This window comes from Vulpes vulpes, chromosome 10, assembly GCF_048418805.1.
Source record: "Vulpes vulpes isolate BD-2025 chromosome 10, VulVul3, whole genome shotgun sequence".
Lineage (NCBI taxonomy): Eukaryota > Metazoa > Chordata > Mammalia > Carnivora > Canidae > Vulpes > Vulpes vulpes.
Window position 1 is genome coordinate 20,390,536 of NC_132789.1, and position 18,714 is coordinate 20,409,249.

The window sequence follows — 18,714 nt, forward strand, 5'->3', positions numbered from 1 at the left end:
CTGAAGTGTGTGTGGTGGGGGAGTAAGGGGCAAATTCAGGCTGCCCAGTGTGAGAGTCTGTGTCATTCATCAGTCACCTTCTATGCCTCAGCGCTCATCCAGCTCTCAGGGATGGATGGTGAGCAAGGCACACAAAGCTCCTGCCCTCACCCAATAGATAACTTCTTTGCCGTTCCCTTCCTAAGACCACCTGGATCAGTGTGGTATTTGGACTCAGTTGGGAGGAAGCAGAGGGAGAACTGTTGGCCTCTCCAGCTCTCCAGTGACAGTTGTGGTCATTGGGTGGCCCTGAGTGAGTCACTTCTCTCTCTGAGCCTTAGTATCCACATCACAGTGGGTATAAGATCTTACCTCCTCAGATCTAAGAAGCTGTGAATTTAAGACATCCCATTTTTTTAACATAACCATCAGGAAGTAAAAAACTACTATTAAGTTAGATAAAATGTTTTCTCAGGCTTGGAAATTTTGTTTTACATTTTTTGAAAGACCTCTTTGAGATAATCTGGATACACTTTTTTAAATTGTACATTATACTTGTAACTACACACAAGGGAACATATAATTGATATCCATTAGTTAAGCTAGTCCTAAAACTTCACATTTTAGGGTTTAATCTTCATATCACTTTTTGACATAGAGACATAAGTATATTTTTCCACCAAATATTGTTTTCTATTTCATCATAAGGAAGAGTCAGCAAACTGTGTAGCCCACTGGCCAAATGCAGTGCTCTACCTGTTTTTGCAAATAAAATTTCATTGTAACCCAGCCATGCCCATTACATATCGTGTATGGCTGCTTTCAGGTTATAATGGAGAGTTGACTGGTTGCAACTGAGCCTGTATGGATCACGGTGCCAGAATTGTTCCCTATCCGACCCTTTGTAGAAAATCTGCTGACCTCTGATGAAGAGTGCCAGAGGTACAGCATTTCTTGCAAACACGTGCACTCGGTTGTTGTTTTGCAAGACAATCTGGAATTGTGGGCATCCGTGCAGCAGTGAATAGTGTGTCTGCTTTGCCAGTATCACATCAGTGCTCTCTTGTTCTGTTGCCAGCTTTTCTGCACGCATAATCCCTTTTTGATTCAAAGATGAATCAGTCTCATCTTTTTGAAGACATTTAAAATCGCACCTGTATTCCACATGTGAAGGAACAGCCACGTTCAAATCTGAATTGGAATAGTAACATCTGGACAACTTGGCCTGAGTTTGCATGAGAGCAGGCAGTGACCACTATGTCATGATCGTGAGATGCCATTGATTATCAGATGCATCCCCATTTTGGGTACATTAAAATGTGAAAAACATTCATGAAATAAGGCTGTGGTGCTCCAGCATTAACCATTAACCACCTGTGTGGTTAACCCCATTAACTACCTGTGTAGTTAAATGGAGACCATGCGTGTGAAGCTGAGCTATGCTCAGTACACACTAGGTGCTCAGGAAATGTCAACTGTCCATCCCCACTTGTTGTTTGGTTAAATTTGGTGGAGAAATTTCCTCCTCTGTGTGTGAGGCTCAGGGATAGCCCCCTCCCTCAAACCCCACTTGGGGTAAAGCAGAGCGAGCAGGTGAGAAGCTCTGCAGGCTAATTGGGAAGACAAGGTCAGGCTGCTGGGCAGGGAGCATGGTGTAGGTATTTGGGGAGGGAGATTCTGGAAAATGTTTGTGGAGTGGGCATAGGGCTCTAGCTGCCCTCTTTTTCTCCCTTAAGACTGGCCAAAAATGATGCCAGATAAATGCCTTCTGTTAAGGAGAGGGTGGTGTTGAAGAGGGGTAGAACCTCTTCCAGATTCTAAAGACCCATCAGCCACACCTTTGCAGTAGGACCCCTGAACCATGCTTGCGGGGGGAAGTGTGAGTGTGAAAGTATATATGGGGATGGGGCCAGCTTTGATAGCTGGATCTCTAGAACGCATCCTGGGTGATTGGTTACAAACTGCTTTGCTTAACATGGCCACCTGGAGGGAGGTTCAGTATCTTCCAAATTGCCATGGCCTTGGAAGGCGTGACCCAACCTCTTGGTTCTGGTTATGTATCCCAAGTCAGGTGGGTCAGGGCCCATGATCACTGTGACTCTGGCGCTTTGACTGAGCCTACGCCATCTTTCTGCAGAGGGATGATATGGAGGCTGTGCCAGGGTACCTGTCCCTGCACCAGACAGCTGACATCATGACCTTGAAATGGACGCCTAACCAGCTGATGAATGGGTCGATGGGGGACCTGGACTATGAGAGGAGGTAGGGTGCTGGATCCCTCTCCTACCCTGGACATGGGGACGTTTGTGCTCTGTGCACTCCTTGTGCCCTGCCCTTGGCCTGCTGCCCTGTCTGGTTGTTGCAGCTGCTTGGCCCAGCCTCCCTGCAGCTGTAGCCTTATGGGTAACTCATTGGGAGGATTTAGAAACCCAACTAGAAGAATCCTAGGGTATGGGAGTGAGGCAAACCATGGTCCAAATGCCACCCTGGTGGGAGAAATCTTTTTTTTTTTTTTTAAAGATTTTATTTATTTATTCTTGAGAGATAGAAGGAGAGACAGAGCCAGAGACACAGGCAGAGGGAGAAGCAGGCTCCATGCACCAGGAGCCCGACGTGGGATTCGATCCCGGGTCTCCAGGATCGCGCCCCGGGCCAAAGGCAGGCGCCAAACCGCTGCGCCACCCAGGGATCCCTGGTGGGAGAAATCTTAACAAAAGATCTTGGAAGCCCGCCAATGGCAAATATTCCCAGATCTGCTACCTTCTTTCCCATCACTCAGTAAAGAAGGAAAGCAGGTGTTGTTTGGTGGGCATCTGGGTCAGGGATGCATCTCCTTGTGATATCCCGCAATTTATAAGGCTCAGCAAAGGCTTTGGTGTCATGCTTTGAAGAAATTCAGAAACCAGGGATTCCCAGCTGCAACCCCATGTCCCAGGACAGTTAGAGAAGGCCCTAGAAGGAATGCAAACAAGACACTGTGCAGAGTGCAGCTGGCCTGATTAGTTCAGCTTGAGGAGTCTTGGCAGCTCTATATAAAATAAGGGCTCTTTTCAAGGAACATAAATAGAATACCATTATTGTGTTCTGTTTCATGTTAAGCTTTGGTGTGAGTAACCCAGGCCGTGATGTGATGAATGGGATTCTCCAAGCTGGCCACTTCTCACGCAGAGGTGGCCATCTATCTTCAGAGATGGTCAGTGGGAGGTACAGTCAGTTGTAGGCTGGGCCACATAACTAAGCTCCAGCCAGACTCCAGAGTTTCTGATCAAGAAACCCTCCCCCCCCCCCCCAAAAAAAAGAAACCCTCCCCAAAGAGCAGTGTGGGGCCAAGGAGATGCCCTTGGCCCAGGACATTATTTCAGCCTGTTCATCTTAAACCCGGAGCCTCCCAGCTGATTTTGGATCACAGGGAGCTCTGAATCTTCTTCTAGCATTTAATAAGTCTAGTAATAAATCTGTGCCAATGTGTATACCAGCTATTGCCTTCTAGACCTCAGTTCCATGGAAGCAAGGAATCTTCCTTGCGCATATCTTCTCTCCAGCACCTACCACCAATCCTAGCACAAAGTATAGGTGCTTGGATAACCTCTGTGAAATGGAGCAGGGAAGTCAGGGGACCTGGATTCATTTGTCAGATTTTTTTTTTCTAAGATTTTTTATTTATTTATTTGAGGTGGGGGTTGGGGCAGAGGGAGAAGCAGACTCCCCCATTGGGCAGGGAGCCTGATTGGGGCTCAATCCCAGGACATCAGGGGTCAAGCCGAAGGGAGACGCTTAACTGACTGAGCCACCCAGGCACCCCTCATTCATCACATATTAACGGAGCAGCATCAGATATTAACACAGTGTACTAGGCACTATGCTAAATACAAGAGAGAGAGAACATTCAGAAAAGGAGAGGATAATCTTTACCTTTTCAGAGCTTATACTATATTTACCTTATACCTGACAGAAAAACGAATAGGCAGGTAAATGGATAAATGTATATTATCGTACCAAGTGCTTCCTTGGTCCTCATCTTGCTGTGACTTGGGGTATGTCCCTCCCTATCTCTGGGCCTCAGTTCCCCAGCTTCTTTTATTTATTTATTTATTTATTTATTTATTTATTTATTCATTCATTCATTCATTCATTCATTCATTCATTCATTCATGAGAGAGAGAGAGAGGCAGAGACACAGGCAGAGGGAGAAGCAGGCTCCCTGCAAGGAGCCCCATGCAGGACTCGATTCCAGATCCCAGGATCATGCCCTGAGTCAAAGGCAAACGCTCAACCACCCGAGCCACCTAGGTGTCCCAGTTCCCCAAATCAAATGAGGGGGCTGGACAAGTGACCTCCCCAGAACTTAAAGGATTCCCAAAGGGTTTGCAGGGGTTACCCATACATGGAAGTGTCTCCTGTCAAACATCACAGTCCATGGACCCTGCTTGTTGGTTGGACTTAAGCCCAGGGTTGTATGGGCAGAAACTTTTAATGCTAATGTTTTGGAGAGGCTTGAATCAAATGATTGCCCAGCGGCTGCCCCCTGCCAACTCCCTCCAACTCAGATCACTAGGGACTCTGTCTTTCTGCATCATCTTTTCTTCTGTGAATAGGCACATCCTAGGCACATCGATCTTTGATTCCAGCTGAGTCTGCACTTTCAAGGTCACTGCTCTGAGACTTCCCCAGCCCTGGGCTCTGAACCCCTATCTATCCTTGTTATTCCTGCCTGGAACCCAGAGCTCAGTGAAAGAGAAAAAAGGGGGGGGGGTCAGAAATATGGAAGTTAGCGTGTAGGAAATGGGAGTGCCCAGGGGCTCCAGTGTCTCTTTAGGGACCAAGAGACAATGAAGAGAAGGGATGTGGTCTTTATCTAAGGAGCTTCAGTACCTTTTCTCTTGTCCCAGCCAGCACCCTTCTTGTACAACCAAGATCAGAACTCCCCAGCTGACTTTCCTAGGATAGGTGAGGAAATATCACCAAAGAGTCATTATTTGGGTTCAGGAATCAGGCTGCGCTTGGCTCAGATGTCAGCCCTGCCATGTGGAGCAGCAGCTGGAACTGCCCCCCCCTCCCACCCCGCTGATGGTAGAACCACTTCACAAACAAGTCTGGAAGTTTCCTTTCCTTTCTTTCTTTCTTTCTTTCTTTCTTTCTTTCTTTCTTTCTTTCTTTCTTTAATAGCATCATTTTTATTTGCTGCATAATACACGTGGAAGCTTCTTATGACCTACCCTTACCATGTGACCCAGCAGTTCTACTCTAGGAAGCTGTTTTTTTTTTTTTTTTTAAGATTTTATTTATTTATTCATGAGAGACCTAGAGAGAGAAGCAGAGTCACAGGCAGAGGGAGAAGCAGGCCCCATGCAGGGAGCCCGATGTGGGACTCAATCCCAGGACCCCAGGACCACACCCTGAGCTGAAGGCAGACACTCAACCACTGAACCACCCAGGTGTCCTTAGGAAGCTATTAAAACATGTAAAATGGAAACAGAAGTCCAGCTTTTGCTCCTTCCCAGTCAAGTGATCTTGGACAGTCAGCTTCACCTCCCGGAGCCTCAGTTTGTTCATCTGATGTAAAATGGGGATGTGGTCACAGAACCTCCAAACAGACATACAGGCAAGAGTCAATAAGAAAATACAGGGTAGCGCAGCCCTGGTAGCCCAGCGGTTTAGTGCCGCCTTGAGCCCAGGGTATGATCCTGGATCTCCAGGATCGAGTCCCACATCGGGCTCCTGCAGGGGGCCTGCTTCTCCCTCTGCCTGTGTCTCTGTAGTCCCCCCCTCCCCCGTCATGACTAAATAAATAAGTAAATCTTAAAAAAAGGGAGGAAGGAAGGAAGGAAGGAAGGAGAAAGAAAGAAAAAGAAGAAAAAGGAAAGAATAAAGAAAGGAAAGAAAGAAAGAAAAAGAAAGAAAGAAAGAAAGAAAGAAAAAAGGAAGAGAAAAAAGAAAGAAAGAAAGAAAGAAAGAAAGAAAGAAAGAAAGAAAGAGAAAGAAAGAAAGAAAGAAAGAAAGAAAGAAAGAAAGAAAGAAAAAGAAAAAAGAAAGAAATGCAGGGTAAAGCCCTTAGCAGGGAGGGTGGAACCTGGAGGCTGTTGGTGTCAAGTTACACAGCTCCAAAGGGACTGTGGCCACAGCTCCTCCCCTTGGTGTCTGGTGGTAGTTGGAAAGTTGCTCTGCATTTAGCATTTCCTCCTAAATACTCTCTGAGCATCTTGTAGAAATGAACAAAAAGCCCAGTCGCTGTCCAGTTCAGCACCTCTCGGGGAGACAGGAGAAAACAGGCAATTGCAGCCCTAGGTGATGAGCACAATGTGGGAGCCCAGAGAAGGACCACCTGGCCAAGACTCCCATGAGAGGGACTCTGCAGAAGCTGCTCCTCTGAACAGGCTTGTGTGCTTGGCTGCCCTCCAAGAACGTTCGCCACACGGATCCTGGCAAGGCTGACTAGTGCAGACCAGTGCAGGAAGGTCCCTTAGGGAGCTTCTGTTCCAACATCCTCATGTGACAGCTAGGAAAACTGAGGCCCATAGAGGAGAGGGGACTGATTCAGTATAGTTGGTGGAAGTGGGGTTTGAAGTCTGACCTTAAAGCCTGTGTTGGTCCATCAAGAAGCAGATGCAGACAGACATGCAAGAGAGATGTAGTGTGAGTGGCACCTTATATGAGTGACCATGAACCTGGTCTGACCTCTCTGAACAGGGAGAGGAAAGAAAGAAGGGGTAGGAAGAGTCTCAGAAACTGCAGTTCTTAGAGTGTTCAGCCAGACCAATTGGGAGTCCCTGGGCTAAACCTGGCCATAAGAGGAGTCCCCCCATCCCACCCCTGCCCCATCCTGGAGGAACAGACGCACACTGGCACTCCCATGTGCTCAGTCCTGGCTGAGAGCAGCCCAAGAGAAGCATGGCCTTGGTGCAAACATGGTGGACCTGGGGACGTGGGGAACAGCCTCTGAAGCTGTTGGTCAGCTCTGCTCCCCACAGCAGGATCTGAAGGACACCTGTGCAATGCCTTCTCCTGACTGCTGCAAAGCCCTGGTTCCTCTGAGCCCCACCTCCATGGTGTTCTGGGGGAAAAACGATCTGTTTGGGGAATGCAGTGGCCTTTGAGCTGGAAAGGGAAAACCTTAAGTATGTAAGCACAGAGACCATTAACCAAGGACTTTTTTTATGTATCAGCACCGAGCCCTTCAAATACATGATTCCATATAATCAGCACAGCAGTGCTATATAGTGGGTAATTATCACCCCCATTTTACAGAGGAGGAAACTGAGACTCATAGAGGCCTTCATAAGTCATGCTGCTGGGACCTGTGAAGTCAAGGCTGTTGAGTGGCTCTTCTAACTACATGGATTCACGGTGGCCTGGTGTTGGGGTCTGAGTCAAGACTCTTAGATACCGGTGACAGGAAACCAAACTCAGGTTGACTTAGACACTGGCTCCCATGAGGTGAAAAATTCTGGGAGTAGTGGCTTCAGGCATGGCTGGATCCAGGGACTCAAATGATGAGGACCTGAACTCTTTCCATCTCTTGGTTCTGCTTTCTTGCCTGTTGACACCATCATCAGGCAGGCTTTTCTTGCCATGGCCCCCTCCATTTCTATCATCTTTGCCCCTACTCCCCTAGCAGAAAGGAGCATCTTTTTCCCAGTTTATTCTAACATAAATCCAACAATTGAGCCTCCCTGGTTCTGCTTGGGCTGGGGGCCATCCCTGAGCCAATCACTGTGGCTCAACGGTGGAATATGCTGAGCAGCCAGGCCAGCGTCAGATGGCCATTCCTGGAATCGTGGCATAGAGGTTGGGTGGGGTCAGCCTCAGTCACATGGACTGGGGGTAAGAAAGAGTGTTCCCTAGAAAAGTGGGGTGCTGGGACCAGAAGAAGGGGAGGTAGATTCTGAGAAGCCTGGAATACCGATGTTGGGGACAGATGGTTCCTAGCGAGAAGGGTGCAGGAACCCATGGGTGTGGTCTTCTGGCCTCCTGAGCCCTTCCCCAAGAGCCAGCATCCTGTGGACCTAACCATCCCTCCCCTTCCAGCGTCTACTGGGACTATGCCATGACCATCCGCCTGGAAGAGATTGTGTACCTGCACTGCCACCAGCAAGGTAGGGACTGCAGAGGGTGGGGGGAGCATGGGGCTGGGGTGTTCTCCTGGCTCCCCTGCACAGCCGCACCTCCTTACTACTTGCATGGCCTCAAACAAGTGACTTCTCCCCTCTGAGCCTCAGTTCCCTGTCTGTAAAGTGGAATCACAATAGCACCTTTTCATGGCATTATTGTAAACATATGACATATGTTAAGGCCTCAGCATCAATCCCATGGTGTTAGTTGCTGACACCTAATGGAGCACTTATGATGTGCCAAGCAGGGCTCTAAACAGTTTGGCACAAAGTCACACAGCTTGTTAAGCTCCAGAGTTTGGGCTCAAAATCAGGTCTTTGTCATTCCAATGCCGGTGCTCTGGAGATCTGGGATTAATAACTAGATTTCTCCTTGAAAGCTCAAAGCAGGTATGTTCAGAACAAGTAGAAGACCACCCTGCTGTAGAAAGCAAGAGATCTGTGCATAAAACATTAAGCGTATTTAGTGAGACAGATCCAAGCCCTACTTGGGTCTGTCCAAGCCCTATGTGGCTCTGGGCAAGTTACATAGCCTCTCTGAGCCTTGGTTTCATCATTTGTAAAATAGACAATAATAGATCTACGTCATAGAGCTGTTTTGAGGATTCCAATAAGACACTGCCTTAAAAGTGCTTTGTTTACATACAGTAAGTGCTCAATATGTGCCAGCAAGTCAGCTACTACCCTGAGAAGGGATAGATCTGAAAGCCTCCATACAAGAATAGGTCAGGTTGATTCATAGAGGGTGCTTGGGAGGCATCGGATGTTTGTGGGCCTCATTTCCCTTTGGTGGGTGACTTCACAGAAGCTAGCCAAACTCCGTGGCACGTAGGATGGAAGGGGCTCAGGGGAGGTTAAAACAGCCCCTGACCTTCTGCCCAGGTCTTTCCCAGAGCTTGGAGGAGATCCATGGGTCTAGCTTGGCATGCCTGGGGGGATGTGTTTGCTGGGAGGGCCCCATTGCCATACATCATAGTGACTTCCCACTGGGTCTTCTCTGGCTGGGTTGTGGTGGCAGTGGACAGCGGCGGGACAGTGGTGTTGGTCAGCCAGGATGGGATCCAGAGGCCGCCCTTCCGCTTCCCCAAGGGAGGGCACCTCCTGCAGTTCCTTTCATGCCTAGAAAACGGGCTGCTCCCTCATGGGCAGTTGGACCCTCCACTCTGGTCTCAGCGGGGGAAGGTGAGTGATCCTGGGGGACCCAGGGAGGCTGGGGTATGGGTCAGCCATGGGGAGCGGTCATTCTTTTCTTGAGAGAGAGAAAGTGAAGGCGCACATGTGCACGTAGAGTGGGGGGTGGCGAGAGGGAGAATCCCAAGTAGGCTCCACACCCAGCGTCTGTGCCCAAGACTCAGGACTCAATCTAACGATCCTGAAATCATGACCAGAGCTGAATCAAGAGTCAGATGCTTAACCAACTGAGCCACCTAGGTGCCTGGGGGTATAGTCATTCTTGCCTGTGGGTCCTTGCATGGCTTCATGGGCACATACACACCCCACTGAAACCCTCAAGCTGTGCAGATTGTGGGGACGGGTGTATCCCAAGGATGGTGCAATGGAACACGTTCTTTCAGGGCAAAGTGTTTCCCAAACTGCGCAAGCGAAGCCCTCAGGGTTCTGCTGAGTCCACGTCTTCAGACAAGGAAGATGACGAGGCCACAGATTATGTGTTCAGGATCATCTACCCTGGCATGCAGTCTGAATTCGGTAAGCTGCCTTGTCTCTGAGCTCCTGGGATCCACCTGTTAGCAGATCATGAGAATGAGTCCAGGTGTTTGGAATTAGAAGACAAGTAGTCTGGACTCTGAGGCCAGTGGGGCTGGGGTGGTGGGGAACCTGAAACCAGGAAGCTGGTATCTCGGTTTTCCCCCCAAATGAGAACTATGTGCTACCTAGCTTAATAAAGATGCACCTGAGCAGAAAGTGGCATTGGGGAGTGGCAGTGTGCTCTGGCATCCTGGTTGAACTGGGGCAAGTCTCTTCACCCTCTGTGTCTTGGTTTCCTTATCTGCAAAATGGAGATGTTCACAGCACCTGCGTCATAGGACCCTTGTGGGGATTAAATGAGATAAGGCTCTTAGCACAGAATATATAAATATTAGCCGCTGTTACACTATTGCTCATGTCAAGATTCATGAGATAAAGAGGTCATCAACATAAAGTCTGTAGAATAAAGTCTCGCATACAGTCGGTCCTCAGTAAATGACAGTGAAAACAGCAGAGGGGAAACAAAGCACCAGGCACTAGCACACGAGACCCTAATGTATGTCCAGCACTTTGCACGGTGGCTGCCGTGATGTAGATGCTTGGTTAATGCAGACAGTTACTATCATTATCATCATTACTATGGGGTTATTATGAAGACTATATGTTTGAAAAGTTCTCTGAAAGAGCCCTGGCATTTATTAAGCACTGTATGGATGTCTGTTCAACAACTCAGTATTGAGTTGTAGTTTCCTTCTGTCTACCCCATTTTATTTAACCTTGGGTGGCTGTGTTCCACTTGATGGGTAATGGCTCTGAGCCTACCTGTGCTTTAGTGACCGCAGCTGGGTCACAAGAGGGTCTTTTGAAAGCAGATGTCTTTCCCTGGCAAAGGTGGACCAATCATGCCAGGCCACTTCATGCTCTGGCTCTCATCCACTACTGAATTGGATCTGGGATGTGGGGCAGGCTTGGTGGTAAGTAAGGTCTTACGTTTCTTGGGTTAGCCTCATATTCATTCCTTCAGTGGGCCAGTTAGGATCAAAGCTTCATGTTTCTGTGTCGTCGAGATCCATAGAGTATCCTGAAGCATTCGTTACTACATCTCTTCCTACCCAAGAGCAGGGCCTGGAGCTGTCAAGACTCTTGTCTGTACTATGACTCTCACAGCCCTTCCAGAGAGCTGATTGATCAGAGGGGCCAGATACCCCAGGCCTGCCTTCCCAGGAAATTCTCTCCACAGGAACTCATCCAACAAATAATGTGTAGGCTTTTGCTGGGAACCAGGCTGGGTGCTGGATGTCTTACTTATTTGGGGACTGTCCATGTTAGTGTGCTGTGGCTCTGCATGTGCCAGGAGAACAGATGCTGACTGTACCCACCCACGCCCCTCTGTGCATGCCCCTCTGTTGCCAGCTCCCATTCTTAGAGTCTCTCTGCCTGAGGGTCCCTTCTGCCCATGGGTGGGGTGGGGCAGAGGTGTCAGAGAATCAGTGTCTCCCTGGAACATCCCTCAACCAAGAACTGACAAGAATTGGTGTATAAATGCCTTGGGTTGGGGCACCTGGATGGCTCAGTGGTTGAGTATCTGCCTTCGGCTCAGGGCATAATCTGGGGTTCTGGGATCGATTCCTGTATCAGGCCCTTCACAGGGAACCTGCTTCTCCCTCTGCCTGTGTCTCTGCCTCTCTCTGTGTGTCTCTCATGAATAAATAAATAAAATCTTTAAAAAACAAAAAAACAAAAATAAAAATAAATGCCCCAGCTCCCTCACCCGCTACCCTGATGAGAAAGCTCAGACCTTTGTGCTCTGCACATCTCCTGAGGTACCCCAGGAAATCAAGCGCCAGTTGTGCATGGCGGCAACCTGAGTAGTAACCATTTGTTCTGCCTTCTTGTGTCTCTTCACCCATCTCTTACCGGTGCTCCTTGGAAACATCTCCCAACAGAACTGCTGGAACTTGAATTCTTGTCTGCTTCTGAAGAAACCCCAATGAGCTCAGTTTATTTGGAACAAAGCTTCTCAATTGTAGCCCTACTGACATTTTATTTTTTTAAAGATTTTATTTATTTATTCATGAAAGACAGTGGGGGGGGGGGTGCAGAGACACAGGTAGAGGGAAAAGCAGGCTCCATGCAGGAAGCCTGATGCAGGACTCAATCCTGGGACTCTGGGATCACTCCCTAAGCCAAAGGCAGATGCTCAACCTCTGAGCCACCCAGGCGTCCCCTTACTGACATTTTATTATTTTTTTATAAATTTATTTTTTAAAATATTTTTATTTAGTTATTCATGAGAGACAGAGAGAGAGAGAGAGAGAGAGAGAGAGAGAGAGAAAGGCAGAGACACAGGCAGAGGAAGAAGCAGGCTCCATGCAGGGAGCCTCATGTGGGACTCAATCTCAGGACTACGGGATCACGCCCCAGGCCAAAGGCAGGCACTAAACCACTGAGCCACCCAGGGATCCCCCTTACTGACATTTTAGATGGAATAATTGATAGTGATTTTTTGGGGAGGGGGACATCACATGTATTATAGGATGTTGAGCAGCTTCCCTCATCTCCCCTAACTCACCACCACGTAGCAAATCTGCCACCACCCCTGCCACCAAGTTGTGACACCCAGAAATGTCTCCGGACACTGCCAAGTGTCATGTAGCAAAATTGCCCCCAGTTGAGAAAAGCACACATCAGCACGTTCACCTCTGCCACTGCAGCATGGCCAATGACTCCAGGCCTTATTTTCTTGTCTGTAAAATGGGAAGAACAGCACTTCCCACCCAGGATCCTATTCTGAGGAGTCAGTGTGATGATGTGTCAGACACATAATGCAAAATGCTTGTCAATGAACAGTAGTAGGTAATATGAGCAGATGCCACTGTGTGCCAGGCCTGCCTTTGCATCTCCAATGTTGTAACTAATTTAATCCTCACTACGGCCCTCCAAGGCGGGTACCAATGTCATCACCAACCCTCGTTTATCAGAAGAGGAAACTGAGGCACAGAAAGGGTAAGGAACTGGTCCAGAGTTGTATAGCTAATCCTCGGTGTGTTTGGAATTTGAACTCCAGTGCCCTGGCTCCAGAGCTTGTGCCTCTCACAGACCCTCCTTGCAGATTGTTTTGACCAGGATGAGGAGATATTGTGGTTGCCCCTGCTTTATCCCCAAGCTCAGATTCAGCTCACATGGAAATGTCGCTCCCATCCTTGGTTGATATTTTTAAGGGGCCTGAGCCTCACAGATCTGAAACAAACAATCATGTATGGTTTACATCTTTGGGAACAATGAAGCCCTTTCTGAAGAAGTCCCTACCTCAGAAATGGGCAGACTCCTTCCTGTGGTCCAAATTCGGCCCACTGCCTATTTTTGTAAATAAAGTTTTATTGGAACACAGCCATGCCCATTCATATCCATGTTATGTGTGGCTGCTTTTACACCATGGCAGCAGAGTGGGATTGTTGTGACAGAGACCGTATGGCCCACAAAGCCAAAAATATTTACTCTCTGGCCCTTTATAGAAAAAGCTTGCAGATGCCTGTCTCAAGTAATAAGAGAGAAGAGTTTGGCCCTGCAGGAGGGATGATATGGTCATAAATAGTTCTAAACCCCCTTTGGGTGTCCTCTTGCCTCTGTCTCTACCACCTCTGTGTCTTCATGCACAGAGAAAGCAGAGACAAGTTCTGAAACACTGAGACAGGTTCAGAGTCAGAGGAGGGCATTTTCAGACTCCTGTATTGCTGAGACAGCCTGTACCGTCTGGCATGGTGGGTGTGAGCCGCGTGCGACTCCCAAGCACTTGAAATGCAGCTAGTTCTTTTTTTTTTTTTTTAAGATTTTATTTATTTATTCATGAAAGAGAGACAGAGACACAGGCAGAGGGAGAAGCAGGCTCCATGCAGGGAGCCTGACATGGGACTCGATCCTGGGACTCCAGGATCATGCCCTGGGCCGAAGGCAGGTACTAAACCGCTGAGCCACCCAGGGATTCCCGAAATGCAGCTAGTTCGCATGAAGATGTGCGGGAAGTGTAAAAGATACTCTGGATTCTGAAGTCTTAGAGCAGTAACAAAAAAATATAAAATAGCTCATTCAGTAAGTTTGTATTAACTATATGTTAAAATGGTAACACTATGGATATACTGGGCTAAACAGAATATATTGTTGAAATTGATTTCATCTGTTTCTTTGCCCCCCTCCCCTTTTAGTGGCTACTAGTAACTTCTAAATTAAGCATGTGGCTCAGGTTGGATTCCTATCAAATAGAGCTGGTCTAGGGCAGGGTTGACATTTTGGACTGTGAAGAATTGTGTTTAGTGGAGGGGGGGATGTCTTGTGCATTATAGGATGGTGAGCAGCATCCCTGGCCTCTACCCACTAGATAGATGCCAGCAGCATCTAGCGAATTCCCAGGTTGTGACAACAAAAAACGTCTCCAGACATCACCGAATATTCTTGAGGAGCTAAAATTGCCCCAGTTGAGACCTGGTGGTCTAAATAGAGCATGGGTGATGTTGGGGGGGAATCAGTTGAAAGAGTATGAATAGGGTCTGATTCCCCACTGAATTGGAATCCCAGCTCCACCATGTGTTCACTGGGTAGTCTTGGGCATGATGCTCACATCTGTGCCTCAGTTCACAAATCTGTAAAAAAAGATAATAATAGTACTTGGGCTCAGTGCGTGATAGTTGTCATTAGCAGAAAGAGCAGGGGGACCTTGGTCAGAAAGAGCTGTTATGCCAGTTACCACCTGCTGGGGCTGTAGGTGGTTAAGCACCACTGTCATTCTGAGCTTCAGTTTCCACTCTGCAGGATGGGAGAAGAGATGCATCCCCTACAGGGTCATTAAGCATGATAGAGCAGTCCCATGCCTGCACAGCAGCCAGTACATAGTAGGGCATTTTACAAACATCAATATTCTTTCTTCCTCGAAGCCAACATAATACATGGGAGCTGTGCGGAGCCTGGCAGGGGAGAGGTAAAGCCCCGAGGAGTGGGTTCCTTGGCTGTTTCAGTGTTCTGCTCACCACAGACATTCTGTTTGTTTTTCTGTTTCAAGTTGCTCCTGATCCCCTGGGCAGCACTGCCCCCGTCTCCGTGCGCCCTGCCTGGACGGTGGTTCCTGCTGGCCGGTCCATGCTGATGGTGGCCCGGGGTGGTCGGTGGGTGCGAGCCAAATGGAACACCACCTTCCCCGTGCCGGGCCTGAGGCAGCAGCCCCCCAGTAATGTCTGGGCTACTCCCACCCCTGGAGCTGGGTGCTGGCCCCCTCTGCCATGTTGTCATTTGAGTCTTTGTCCCAAGGGCAAGGGAAGAGGAGACAAACTGGTGCCCTCACGCTTCCAGCCTCCACGTTGCAGGATGCAGCTTGGAGTGTTGTGAGATCGATAGTGAAGCGGTCCACTGGTGATGTGAAGTGTGAGGGCCTGGGGTGGAGGCATCCTTGCCACACCTTGCTGAAACTGATCAGTGCTTCCCTGAGATTGGCGGAGAGCTGGGGATGCTTCTCTAGAACATTTTGCAGGGACTCAGTGGTCTTTCTTGGCCAGCTCAGCAGTGAGTTTGGGGAGGAGCTTTCTGCACTGCATCCACAGTTTCCTCTGCCTTGTAGCCAGGGGAAGAGGCCAGGAATTACCAGTCATCCTTGACAGGGCACAGCCCATGGAATACATGTGCACCCTGATTAACCTTCTAGGGTAGGGCTTGGCAAACGAGGTCCCATGGCTGGAGCCAGCCTCATTCTGTGCAACCCATGAGCTAAGAATTGTTCTTACGTTTTTTTAACGATCGAAAAGAAAAAAAAAAAAAAAACAGAAGAAAAGTAATATTTGTGACGTGAAAAAGATATGAAAGTCAGATTTCAGTGTCCATCAAGTTCTATTGGAAAATCCCCATGCTCATGTGTCTGTATGTTGTGCATGGCTGTTTTAGCACTATGATGGCAAAGTTGAGTGATTATGATAATGGCCAAATGGCTCACAAACCCTATAATGTTTACTGCCTGGCCTTTGACAGAAGCTCCGTTTCCCGAGCCCTGTTCTTTCTAGAGAAAATAAAATTTTTGCACCTGTCTGGAATTGTCAAGAGGCCAGGAAGTGAACCACAGAAATTGTAATGTCTGAGTCACTGCTCTGTTTGTCCTGCAGCCCTGCAGACGCAGTGGTTTCCATGGAGCTGGAAAGTAAGGCAGTGAGGGAAACTCTAAGTGCTATGTCTTAGGAGCTGCATCATCAGGAATCACCAATATCTGTGTTAGGAGATGAGTCATGACCTCTTGGTTCTTGAACATGGCTGCTGTTACCAAAATTTTTTTTTTATATACAGATTTAAGGGCTATATATCCAGGAGGTTTTAATGAAATAGGTCAGGGGTGAGATACAGGCATATGGCTTTTTTAACAAGCCCCCGACATGATTCTGGGTGGGGGTCTCCAACCCATTTGAGACCCATTGATGGAACAGGCATATGGCTCAGGATGATGTACAGTGCAGGTGGCCTCATCAGCAGGAACTCCACTGGGTCCCTGGCCCTTGGTTGCCCTACCTTATCTCTTGAGTTAGGCTCCCTTCTATCTCCCTACTAAAGATTCTCTCTCCCAGAGAGTGTATCTCTGGGGACTCGGGACCATCAGCCTCCCCAGAAGCCCCCAGCAGGCCCCACTTCCTTTTTATCAGCCTCCTATGAGGACACTTGAATGACAACATGGTGAGGCTTGGCCTTCTGCTCTGGGATAGATCTGTTTTCTTGGCTCTTGGCTCTCTCTCTCCCCCCCGCCCCCCATTCCCCACCTCTTCTTCTCTACAGTTCTCATCAGCTCTGCCCATCTGCTGAGGGCCCCAAATCTTGGTGGTGGCTTTCACTGGATCAGGTGGGCTCAAAGGTCTGGGTCAGATCATGATTGGGGTCACTGTCTCCGACTGTCACATTCAGGGTCTTCCCCTGCGTCTCTGCTGGCCTAGGGGCAAGCTGCTTGCTTTGGGATGAGGTTTCTGTGACCCACATAGGCTTAACCAGGGCTCTTGCTGCATCCCTTCTGTCCACCACAGTTCCCCAGGACCTGATGGATGTCTCTGTGAGCAACCTACCATCCCTCTGGCAACCCAGTCCCCGGAAATCCTCCTGCTCATCCTGTTCACAGAGTGGCTCGGCTGATGGTGGCTCATCCAATGGCTGCAACCATGAGAGGTTTGAGGGGCTTAATCTGTGGGTGGAGGGTATGGAAAGATTTGCCAGAGATTTGTAGATACTCATTTCTTGTCCAGCACTGAATTCAGAGGAGGAATATAAGCTACGGAATCATTGAGGTCTGGGTTAAATTCTGGCCTTGCAAAGTCATAGCTCTCAGAGCTTCCTTATATGTATCAGTCAGGATAAATAAGGTTATGTGGCAGTAGCAAACAGTCCCAAAATCTCAGTGGCTTAGTACGGCAAAGATTGATTTATTGGGCAGACCGTATGTCTATCTATCAGGGATCAGCCGGAGGCTCTGCTTACTCTCTATTCAAGGTCCGCGCTGATGGAGCTTGAATATTACCAGTCACAGTGACTGGGAAAGGGAAAGGTAGCTCTGGGGCGCCTGAACAATTAAACGCTGCTCATCTCTCACTGACCCCATCCATAGTAGACTGCGCAGTGCAGACCTCTCATGCTCCTGGCAGAAACTAGAAATACTACTTAATGTCAACCACATGTGTCTCAGTTTGCTCCTCCACCAAATGGGGACACAAGTCCTTGCATTGTGTAGCTGTTGTAAGGGCAGATCAGATACTGATCTGATGTGGCCCGCATGTGGTCGCCGGCACTCGGTAATGTTCAGTAAGTGACATTTCTTATTTTATTGGATAAAGGTAAATCCCCAGGTCACCTCTCTCCTTGTGCATAGATCTCATATGTCTTCTGGGCTACTCTGTGCATGCATGAGACTGGTCTTGTTTCCCACAGACCCCACCTGGCCTGGCTGAAGAGAATAGAATCCCTTTTTCCATGCTGGGCCTCTGGCCCAATGAGTGGTCTAGTCTTCAGCTACAGGAGCTTAGGGGGTGGGAGCTGGCATCAAATTTTTGAAGTTATCTAAGGCCTGGCTTTCAGCATATAGTCTACAGACCTGGAGCAGCATCCCTGGGGGCGGATTCTCAGTCCATCTCGCTAGACCTAGTAAAGCAGAATTTGCATTTAACAAGATCCTAAGATCATGTGTGCACTTTTGAGAAGCACTGATATAACCAGAGAGACTCACATGTTTGTGCACATCAGGATCACCAGGCAGAGGTGATGACTGGTTCCAAGACAACTTCCTTAGGGGTCCTGGTTGAGTAGGTCTGCGAGGGGCCCAGGAATCCACACGTTGGAGAAATTCCAAGTGATTCTTGGGCTGGTGGTCCATGGGCTGTTGAAAAACGATGTTCTAACCTAGCATCCCCTCGTGTGACATCTACTTTACACGCCTGTAGTGACGGGGAGCCCACCACCTTTTACATAGCCAAGTCCACTGTAGAGCAGCCATCCGTGTGATTCTCTTAGGTAAACTGAGCAAGCCTGAGCCCCACCAACCTGAAGGCATCATGAGGCTGATTTTACTGTTTAATGCCTCCATGTGTGTAAGTGGAGGACTTTAGCCATGCCTCCTCCCTGTCTCCCTGAGCTTTCCTGGGTGTCCCTTAGCATGTCCTGAGAATAAATATGCATATATTCTTCCACTCTGTTCTCTGTGAGGATGCACAACACTCCTATCAGCAGTCCTTGATGGGGCCTTACTCCCCTCTCCTCTTTCAGCCAAGTCAGCCCCCTAAGTTCCCATGCAAGGAGGAGCTCTGAGGCATCACCTCCTTTGCAGTCAGCCAGACTCTGAGTCCAGCTTGGCTCAGTTTGGTTTAGAAGTCAGAACTCTTTCTGCAAGTGACAGAAACCCACTTCAGACTGGTCCAGA

At 48.5% G+C, this 18,714-nt stretch overlaps 1 protein-coding gene across 6 annotated transcripts in view; it reads left to right on the forward strand.

Moving 5' to 3' along the window:
* SGSM1 (small G protein signaling modulator 1) overlaps positions 1-18,714 on the forward strand; it is a 93,410-nt gene that overhangs the window by 42,532 nt on the left and 32,164 nt on the right. For 3 of the 6 annotated variants that reach the window (XM_072725197.1, XM_072725198.1, XM_072725201.1), the window contains 6 exons: positions 2,117-2,241; positions 8,005-8,072; positions 9,106-9,269; positions 9,662-9,794; positions 14,848-15,012; positions 16,835-16,973. In XM_072725197.1, coding sequence (XP_072581298.1) covers positions 2,117-2,241; positions 8,005-8,072; positions 9,106-9,269; positions 9,662-9,794; positions 14,848-15,012; positions 16,835-16,973 — 794 coding nt within the window. The remainder of the gene's footprint in view (positions 1-2,116; positions 2,242-8,004; positions 8,073-9,105; positions 9,270-9,661; positions 9,795-14,847; positions 15,013-16,834; positions 16,974-18,714) is intronic. The other 3 variants (XM_072725200.1, XM_072725202.1, XM_072725203.1) reach the window with 1 other exon arrangement.